Here is a 10,194-nt window from a genome sequence, read left to right as displayed (position 1 = left end):
CCCTCATGTTCTTTTACTCAGCCCAGTAACATTTGGTCAAGATTGTCAAAGCAAAGGACTGTTTTTGTGGCACACGTTCCAAAATAAAAGAGTCTTCTGTGAGCCTTTATAGTAGTGGCGCTACTTAAGGCTTCCTTTCTGACTCCTTCTGGTCAAAATGAGTTACTGCACATAAAACATGAAACCACAGACCAGCAGTGGTTCCTAAAGCTAGGACCATGTTCTAGACAGTCTTACATTCAGTGGTGAAACGCTTCATCGCCTTGTAGATTTACTGGCTCCACAGGATGTGTTTGTGCTTTACTAACAAACAAATATGCAACATTTTGCTGATTTTAGTACTTCTAGTGGAATTGCCATGATTGATGATTGCTGATACTACAACACTTGACAGGTCAGAGAACACATTCATTCATGTGTTTATTAACATTTCACATCATATTACATGTTTACAGTGATGGCAGTTACAGGTGAACATGACCAATAATCATTTCCTGACCGTCACAGCCTGCAGCTCTGAACTGCTGTCAATGAGGACAAAAACAGATCATTCTCAAATTGAATAGAATCAATAAGTGCAGATGAGCAAGTAAAGCTGAAACACAGTCACAGACCTTTCTATATGTTAAAACAGAATCTTTGTAGGAGGTTCTGCTGAGAGCCACTGACTAATAGTTCTAATAATTTGTATCTGTCCATGTGTGTTAGGCTCAGGGAACACAGCCAGAACCCAGCTGACACACAGTTCAGCTCTAGAACCTGCACAGGCAACTTCTATAGGTGTATGCTGAAAGGTGTTGAACTTGCAGGGGTTCTTGTGGTTGGTACATTCGGATGTGGTACTTTGTGACCAAAACAAAGACAAAATCAGAAGAAATCATTTCATTCAAGAACACATAGTGTATGTATGTATGTATGTATGTATGTATGTATGTATGTATGTATGTATGTATGTATGTATGTATGTATGTGTGTATATATATATATATATATATACCTGATGATGTAATGGTGGCAATTATTAGTGAGGATAATGATAAAACTGGAAGGGCTCTAGACCTCATACTGAATGAGTTGCATGCAGATCAAGGCACACAAACTGCAAACAGTGAATGACTGGACAGTTTAGCTTGGTGGTGGAAACCACACACCCAGAAGCTACAGGAACGTTAAAGAACTAGTGTGGAAAAGGCTGTGAGAGCGCAGAGCTCTTGGTAGAAGATCTAAACCTTCTAGCAACTTGTTTTATGTATGCTCCTGCAAATATCAAAGCTTCATGATAGAACCTGGATAACCATCAAAAGGTTCTAAAAGGGTACTCCACCAGAGATTTGGTGAGCCACCTGCTCATCCTGGCTCTCCTTGTCCTTCCTCTCCTGGTTCCAGTCCTTCAGACCCTCTGGCAGCGTTGTGTCCTCGTCCTCCCCTCCAGTTCCCTCTACAAACTCTTCATATGTCGACTTCTCTGCAAACGGGCGTTTTCCTAAAAGCTCCACCATATCATTCTTATCTATAACCTCCTTTTCCAGCAGTCGCAGCGCCACCTGGAAGAACAGGGTCAAAATGTTTTTTGAGAGTAACATAGAACCTTGATGCGGAATCAATGTGACATTTTAAAATTTCTTGGACCAGAAATGCAGAAAGGTTGTCACCAATCAAGGAATCTGTAGTTCAATATCTATCTCCCTCTGTCAAGTGTCCAGGTTGCCCACGTGCTATCACAGACCATTTATCAGCCAAGTATTCTGCATTGTTCAGATTTCTAGCTGCTAAAAATTTACCCTGCTTGACCAGCAGAAGTTCATCAAATAACCACATTTCAGCAAATAAAAGCTTGCGCAAGTTGAATTTGTTGGATTTTCTCTAATTTTTCTGCAAGGTCTTAAACCTTGACATGACTATTGTTGTGAAGTGGCACCATTTAAATGAACTGAATTTAATTCTGCTTCTTCCTGCTGAAAGAAGAATCAGTCAACAGAGTAGAAGGTGCCTGGTACCTTTTCAACCTGTGGCTTCTTCTCTTTCAGCAGCTGGTGGGTCCTCTGGTAAGCTTCGCTGATGAGAGTTCTGACCTCACTATCAATAAGGCGAGCTGTGGCTTCACTGTACGGTTTCTCCAGAACCATTTCACCCTGCCTAGGCAGGTCGAATGACACCTGCCCCACTTTGGAATTCATCCCAAACTGCACAATCTGCAACAAAACAACAGAAAGCTGAACTGCGTTTCCAGAAAGGAATGGAATTTTTAAGTACCGGGAGTTTCATTATAAGTTCATTTGTAGATTGTTTTCCTGGTTAATCATAGGGTGGATCAACTGTCAGAAGGTTTAAAAAAAACAAACAAAAAAAAAAAAACAATGAGCCCCATGCTACATGCTAAAGCTCTGCAGCTCCTAGACCTGAAACAAGTTGTTACCCTGGAGCTGGTTTTCCAACCGAGGAGCTGCTTGAAGAGTGAACAGTGATTCTGACCTGTGCATAGGCACTCTGAGTGACTTTCCGGAGGTCGTCCTGAGCTCCAGTAGTTATCCGCCCAAAGAAGATCTCCTCTGAGACTCGTCCTCCTAGAGTCATACACATGCGATCCAGCAGCTGCTCTTTGGTGTACAAGTACTGCTCTTTGGGCAGGTACTGAGCATAACCCAGACCCTTTCCTCTGGGGATGATTGACACCTGGGCATGCAACAAAAGACTGACTCAGCATAGTGTACCTAAAAAACCCAGTACTAAGGTGAGCTTCCTCACCTTTAGAAGAGGGTCAGCATGCTCCAGGAACCATCCGGCAACAGCATGACCAGCCTCGTGATAGGCCACAGTCTTCTTCTCCTCTGGCTGCAGGACCTGGGTCTTCTTCTCCAGACCTCAAACCAGAACATGTGTATATTTATGAAGGTTTAAACCAGTTGTCGTGAATTTACAACCACACTACGACACAGATTCACCTCCAATCACCCTCTCGATGGCCTGTTCAAAGTGTTTCTGATTAATGGCGTCTGAAAGGTGGCGTGCAGCAATTAGAGCAGCCTCATTACAGACGTTGGCGATGTCGGCACCTAAAAGAAAAACATCAAACTAAATCAGGGGGTGTCTCAGGGTTAGTGAAGGAGAACTGAAAACCTGTTTACCTGAGAATCCAGGTGTTAGTGCAGCCATCTTCTTGGCTAGTGTGTCTTTGTCCGTGCCAGCCTCAAGCTTCAGAGGACGAAGATGAACTTTAAAGATGGACGCTCGACCTTTTATGTCAGGAGGACCTGCGATGCCAGAAGAATCCTATCAGGGAAATCGCTGATCTCCAAGCATAAAGAAATCAGACTGATACATTACAATAGATGCTCCAGAATCAAACTAGGAGCTTCTACAGGTTTGCTTAGTTTAGGTGGCCTGGTAGCTCAGTAGGTAGCGCATTAGACTGGGAATGAGCCCCACACACCAGGTGTGTCCATGAGCAAGGCACTTTACACTAGCTCCTCAGACCCTGCACCGAGGATGCCCACTGCTCCCCCAGGGAATAGCTCAAATTGCAGAGAATAATTTCCCGATGTGGGATCTATTATGTTCAATTATGCAGCTGAACAAAATATTTACAAATAAATTATGATTCATAATATTTGAGTCATTATATCATTCTTTCCTTCATGAAATCTGCATCTATTGTTGCTTTAATTTTCTGCGAATAGTCAAAAGGTTAGTGTCTGTTTTAGTAACTGACAAAATGTTTTTCTTCTTAGTACTTTACAATCTGCAATGACCTGAAATAGTAGGGGAGGGCAATTGCTGTTATAAACAATATTTAGTTAAATATATTGATGCTTTGCTTTGTTCCGACTCACCAATGTAAATCTGTCTGTCGAATCGCCCTGGTCTCATCAGGGCTGGATCCAAAATGTCAGGCCTGTTGGTTCCCGCCAGGACCACAACATTGGTTGCTGTGTTGAAGCCTAAGGATGAGCGCATTATGAGTTTTAAAAGGTTTTTAAAAGATGCCAGGAGGTTAGCGGTGCATTCCCTGCTCTCTTACTTTTCCATATTTAATGGAATCTAGTGCCATAAAGGAGCCATGAGCTAGTCCTTCACCCGGCCTGGCCATCCAGTGTTGTTACTAGTCCACAAACACTAGACCCTTTTATTGATTGACCTGTCTACATGTACCATGTGAGAGAAATCCAGCTCAGAACCAGTTGTCCCTCAGACAACATGTGAAGACACTGTTTTATAACCACAAGAATGGATAAACTACGGGACCCTTTAACCTGTTACTGTTTTCATATCAGTGACAGCTCAAAGTGCTTCTAGAGGAGCACTTTCAGCATCAGGAAATCAAACATCAGAGAAGGTCAAACTACCCCCAAAGCTCTGCCCCATCAACCAAGGATCTCCCCTCACCCACCATCCATCTCCACCAGCAGCTGGTTCAGTGTGTTCTCCTGTTCACTCTGTCCCCCAAAGTTTCCACGCCCACGCTTTCGTCCAACGGCATCAATTTCATCGATGAAGAGGATGCAGGGAGCGTTTTTCCTGGCCATAACAAACAGATCCCTCACCTGCACAAGGAACGACATTGTGATGTTATTGGATGGCAACCATTGCATGGTTTGAACTGAATCAGTGGAGCCCAGTGAGCTGCATGTGTGAATGGGATGCACTGTCCGGACATCAGCGAAGAAACAGTCAGCGGTGTTTGTTCAGTTTAGTTTACTTCAGTTCATGTAACTGGGCCAACGTGGAAAGTGTGTCAAACAAAACCCAGGTGGACTAAACTACTACTCACTCTCGCAGGGCCGACGCCAACAAACATCTCTAAGAACTCAGATCCATTCACTGTGATGAATGGGACGTCGGCCTCACCAGCTGTCGCTTTGGCCAAAAGTGTCTTCCCGGTTCCTGGAGGTCCAGTTAGAATGGCCCCCTTGCAAACAGAACACACCCACATTACTAGAACATGTCTCATGTTATTAGACGAAGACATGAGATTAGAGGAAGAAGCCAGATAACCTGAGAGACCTTCATAGCCCAGAACGTACAGGTTCCAAATCATTTATTCTGAAGGGTCCAGGTCCTGTTCATATCTAATTTCCTCGACTTCAGGACCAGATCTACGACTCATGTTTACCCCCCACACACACACACACACACACACACACACACACACACACACACACACACACACACACACACACACACACACACACACACACACACACACACACACACACACACACACACACACACACACACACACACACACACACACACACACACACACACACACACCTAACCTTGGGGATTTTGGCTCCCAGGTCCTGGTATTGTTTGGGGTTCTTCAGGAAGTTGACAAATTCCATGATCTCTAGTTTGGCCTCCTCGCAGCCAGCCACATCTTTGAACTTCACATCGATCTCGTCTTTCAGGATCTTCGCTGTGGTCTCGCTGACACTGAACAGCCCCCCCATCCCTCTACCAGGACGGCCTGCCCCTGCTGGACCTCGCCGAAGCATGAACAGCAGGAAGCTGATGATGAGTACTGTGGGGAGCATGCTCAGTAGAAAGGTCCTGCAAAAACATGTGTAAGCCCATTAGAAAGCAGAGCTCATAGCGAGCAGCAGCTGTGTGGGACAGAACCTTACCCGTCACTCTCAGTGGAATAAACCACTGGCAGTCTGTTCTCTCCCTCGATGCTGAGTTCATACTGAGCTGTCTCCAAGTTCCTCTCAAACGTATCCACACTGCCGATGTTAAACCACACGTACTGCTGCAAGACACAAAGATACCAATACCTGCTTGTCATATACAAACCTAATCTTCTGCTAAGTCACTGTGATTAATTAAATCTATTTGTATTTATATAGCACCAAATGTCCAGACCTGACACACCTAAAACCCAACAAATTTCACATTAAGCAAGCTTTTAATTGAAGTCAATCGAAAAATGTCAAAATGAAAAATCGACATCCTAATGGTAAAAGCTGTCTTACACCGTCCACAGGCGTCTTCCCTGGAGAAAAGATCACTTTGACATAACGTTTGTTGATGACTTCTAACCGGTCAACCTGGTGAGAAAACAGGCAACAGTAAGTTTCCTGTGCGAGTTGGCTGCAACATAATCGAGCAAAGCCAAACAGCCTTTTACTGAGGAACAAACATTCAGGAAACCATTCTCTGCTAGATAATCAATGAGTAAAACATTTTTGGGGTTTTTAAATTATCTGTAATTCCCTTTTAGGCTAACAAAGAATATTGGACACCATGTGTGTCACCAAATTTTCATGCAAGAATGAATGCAGATCGCTCTCCTCCCTAGCCTGTGTGAAAATGTCTGCTTCAAGCCCTCTGGCAGAATAAGCATCTTCAGCCTGTGTTGCTTAGTGTGCAAAATTGTGATGAGAATGAGAATGCTTTTATTAGTCCCACAGTGGGGAAATTGCATCAGCAGCCAGTGACCGGCACCGTTTTCTTTTTTTCAAGCTCCCCACTTTAAGAACATATGAAGTAGGGGAGGTGAGGTCACACAGTCCGTCTAGACAGCAATCGCAAACATACGCTTCACAGAGCAATGACTGCAGTCACATGGCACAGCTCCCATAAAGTCTAACGTCTGCTGTTACATTGGATCAATCTCGCACTTAAACTAGAGAGTCACTGCTGATTTGACCACAGCACTGTGAACAGTGGCTCGCTTGACTGAACTGGTCTGTGATGTGTTGGAGAAGCAATTCAGATCCTCCAGAGGACAGTGTCTGTGGCATGTGGATTCATAAGTGAGCGGCATTCTGAACAGATTGTTCTTGGAAAGGACTAATTAGCAAAATGTAAAAAAGGAGGATGTCAATTATACCATACTCTGTGTCTAAATCACCCAAGAGTGTTGATGTATGCCAATGTGTAGGTAGTGGATTAAACACAGACAACAGGTGATGACCTCACCACGCCTTTTGATAGGTAGTTGTTGACAAAGTCCTTCCAGGTGATCTCTCTTCCTCCATCCCTAAAGAAAAAATGATAAGTGACGGTGGCCCAGAACGCCACCGCACTCAGGCAGTACATCCGGAACGCTTTATCATCCCAAGGAATGTCCCCCTAAAAAACAGAAACCAACTGAGATCAGAAGGCCGCTTCTATCAGCAGGTTCCCATCTGTTATAGTCTTCCCACCACACTAACCTTCTGCAGACGGCTGTACCAGTGAGAGTCCTCCTTACGACCTCCTTTCTTTCCTCCTCCTCCCCCCCCTGCTGATCCTCCTCCTCCACTTCCCCCATCTCTCTGAGTGTTATTAGATTTCTGTTCTGAAGAATAGAAAACATTAAGTCACATACAAGCCACCTAGAGTGAAGCAAGAAGAATTTGGACCTACAAGACTGTTCACCAGAGCCCAAATGCCAGGTGTGTATATAATAAGATAGGTGTCCTAGCTTAGTTTTAAATGTGTCAGCCTGTCTTTTTTTTAAATTCATCTTTTTTTATTCAGTTAGTGGCCAAAATGGCCTCAGATATTGTACCCAGCTGGTGTAAGACGCAGTTTCCCGACTGCAGAACAAATACAGGTTTTATTATTATTATTATTATTATTATTACGAAAAACTGAGAAAATAAATAACAGCAGACACAGTCATTCAAACACCACAACCCAGACTCGCTTTAGAATCCCGGCTGGGACAATTTACAGAAACACTCATTTACAAGAAAGACCTGACTCTAGGAGAATGGAACCATAACAAGCAGGGTTCTACCTTTAGCTTCAGCTTCACTGTTCTTTGGAGTTTTCTGAGCTTGAGGGAAATATTTATCAAATCCTAAAGATAGGAAAAACAAGAAGTGTGAATCGTTAACCTTGTGTTTTAACCTATAACCAGGTCTGAGTCCAAAGACCTGTTGGTACCTTTTGGTGGTGTGGAGCTCAGCCTCCTGTAGTCCCCTAGCAGCTGACTCAGCAGGCTCTGCCCACTCTGAGCCACTATGGCTGAGGAACACCTGGTCACCTGCGGGACAAACAACAATGCACCCTGGACGTTTTAATGAGACCAAACTCCAAGTCTACTGATCCGGGAGAGGTCTGAACTACCACTGACTCCAGCCAGTGGGTTTGCAGCCGATCCCATAGTGGGTTATTATTCACAGCAGAGATGTATTTAAATCAGCTGGTGCTGATCTGTGGACTTTTACGGATACCCTGGTGTGTGACGGAAATACGCCCTCGGTACTGCTACGCGGTAATACAATAGTACTTTACAACCACGTACCCAATCAGAGTACAGCTAGTTTTTCTAACTGCGGTCCAGTGAGCCGTCGTTCGCTCATCCGCCGTTCATCCAGCCGCGCTTCAAAAACGTCTTGCGCCCGTATTAAGTACTTTACAACAGTGCACGAAACACGCTCGTCGCGAAAATACTGCATACATAGAAAAACTGTTGCCTAATAGAGATCTGTGTACTTTTACTGTGTATTGTAGTATTTCTTAGCTTAAATTGGCATCTAATGACAGAAAGCAGTATTAGTTTGGCTTTGGTTACAATGATTTTGGTCCATAATGCCAGACTCACACTAGTATGTCCTTGTACAAGAGGTAGTACACTATAACTTTACCTAGATCTGTGTACCTTTCCTGTACAATTTAGGATTTATTAGTATTTAAAAGTACCATGACATACTGTAAAACTTTGATGGTGAATAAATGGTGCAAAATGACAGATCCAGACCACTTTCTCCTTGTTCTACTAGAAGTGTTCTATCACCCTACAAACATCCGTGTACTTTTACTGTATAGTTTGGGGACTATTAGTATTTATAGCAGTGTTCTACTCAAAGGCTACTGTTCAATGACAGCGTTAACCACGCAGCTGAACCGACATAAAGGTGACTGACGTCACATGTCAACTAACCCCTGCAGGTGAACCCGGCATGATGTTCACCTTGTAGTGTCGTTGCCGAAACGTCGGCCAGGCCTCGAGATCCTGGTTAGCTTGTTAGCTTGTTAGCATGTTAGCACCTACCAGCCGAGCCGGCGCGTTGGAGGGCAGCAGTAGGCGGGACGCGTTCCTGAAGCCGACTGACAGCTGCAGATAGCGATAGGCCATCCTCACAGCAATGAAACACTGATATCTAACGAAACAAAACTTGGAAAATAGCTTTTAAACACAATTTAAATTCAATGTTTGAGTTCTGTTATCCTTGCGCAGCTCCATATTTGCTAAAGGTCCCTTCTTCGATGACATTTAACGGTTTGAGTGTGAGACAGCGCCCCAATCAGTCCGTCACAGAAAACAGCTACCCGCAGTGAGCAGCGGTGCGTGAGGGAAATACACGTCGATGCTGGTTCGGTCTGAGGAGCATACACACCAAATGAGGCAAATGAGGCTGATACACAGGAAAAATGCAAGTAGGATAGTATTGTACTTTCATACTTTACAATCCTGCAGTCATTTTGCATCAAATCAGTGACCATTTCCAATGATAAACTGTAGGTAGAATTTATGTAAATGGAAAAAAGTGATTATATTCTAATAATAATAGTTTATATTACCTAAGTAGGAAGGAGGGTCTGTAAATTTCAATAGTATAAATATATACCCTAACCCTAACCTGTATACATATACATTTATATTTATATACAGGTGCTGGTCATATAGCTAGAATATGTTCAAAAAGTCTTTATTGATTTATTTAATTAATTCCATTAAAAAAGTAAATCTTGTATATTATATTCATTCATTACACACAGACTGAGTTATTAAATTTATTAAATTTATTAAATGTTTGCGTATTGCCTTGATTTTAGCCTGCAACCTCCGTTTCCATGGTGGGTACTGCACAATATGGCTTGTGTTGATCTTATAGCCAAGTACCTTAAGGATCACACTTCCTGTGCTGTATATCAGCTGATACGTCAGCTGCTTTTGGAATTTCAACATTTTAGATTGCACAAATAGTGGGTTGGTATGGTCATGGTATCCTGCTTTGTAAACTATTCTTATGGCTCTTTTTTGAAGAATGAGCAGAGGTTATAGTATACTCTTGTATGTGTTTCCCCAGTTTTTAACACAATAGATCATAGCAATACAGTGTGTGAAGTGACTTCTGGTTCAAGAAGTGTTTTACTTCTTATATGTTATAATTGAAATACTTTTAGACGGTTTATTTTGAACATGCTTGATGTGAGATTTCCAGGACATTCTGTCATCTATTATCACTACCAAAAACT

The 10,194-nt window shown here is 43.1% G+C and overlaps 1 protein-coding gene across 3 annotated transcripts; it reads right to left on the bottom strand.

The window, feature by feature from the left end:
- Positions 1–407: 407 nt before the first annotated feature.
- afg3l2 (AFG3-like AAA ATPase 2) lies at positions 408–9,245 on the bottom strand. Of its 3 annotated transcripts, none has more exons than XM_029131433.3 (17): positions 8,987–9,245; positions 7,876–7,975; positions 7,727–7,789; positions 7,158–7,282; positions 6,922–7,074; positions 5,973–6,047; positions 5,625–5,746; positions 5,277–5,550; positions 4,769–4,906; positions 4,388–4,541; positions 3,831–3,938; positions 3,126–3,251; positions 2,943–3,053; positions 2,746–2,861; positions 2,473–2,673; positions 1,998–2,192; positions 408–1,544 (listed from the first exon to the last, which is right to left on the bottom strand). In XM_029131433.3, the coding sequence occupies exons 1-17, from the start codon at positions 9,068–9,070 to the stop codon at positions 1,308–1,310; spliced, it is 2,382 nt and encodes a 793-aa protein (XP_028987266.1). In that variant the 5' UTR covers positions 9,071–9,245; the 3' UTR covers positions 408–1,307. The 3 variants fall into 3 exon arrangements, with proteins under 3 accessions (XP_028987266.1, XP_028987265.1, XP_040923979.1); XM_029131432.3 differs by having other exon boundaries at positions 5,625–5,749; positions 8,987–9,243; XM_041068045.1 differs by lacking the exon at positions 8,987–9,245 and adding an exon at positions 8,876–8,911 and having other exon boundaries at positions 5,625–5,749.
- Between the last annotated feature and the right edge of the window lie 949 nt (positions 9,246–10,194).

The sequence above is a fragment of the Betta splendens genome, chromosome 17 (assembly GCF_900634795.4).
Source record: "Betta splendens chromosome 17, fBetSpl5.4, whole genome shotgun sequence".
NCBI lineage: Eukaryota > Metazoa > Chordata > Actinopteri > Anabantiformes > Osphronemidae > Betta > Betta splendens.
This window is presented reverse-complemented; position numbering and strand designations above follow the sequence as displayed.

Excerpts from the sequence above, each read along its gene's own strand:
- afg3l2 (XM_029131432.3), bottom strand. The coding sequence starts at position 9,070 with ATGGCCTATCGCTATCTGCAGCTGTCAGTCGGCTTCAGGAACGCGTCC. Across the intron at positions 2,674-2,745 it reads ATGCTGACCCTCTTCTAAAG|GTGTCAATCATCCCCAGAGG; the intron begins GTGAGGAAGCTC and ends TTGCATGCCCAG. Across the intron at positions 2,193-2,472 it reads CTCAGAGTGCCTATGCACAG|ATTGTGCAGTTTGGGATGAA; the intron begins GTCAGAATCACT and ends GTTTTGTTGCAG.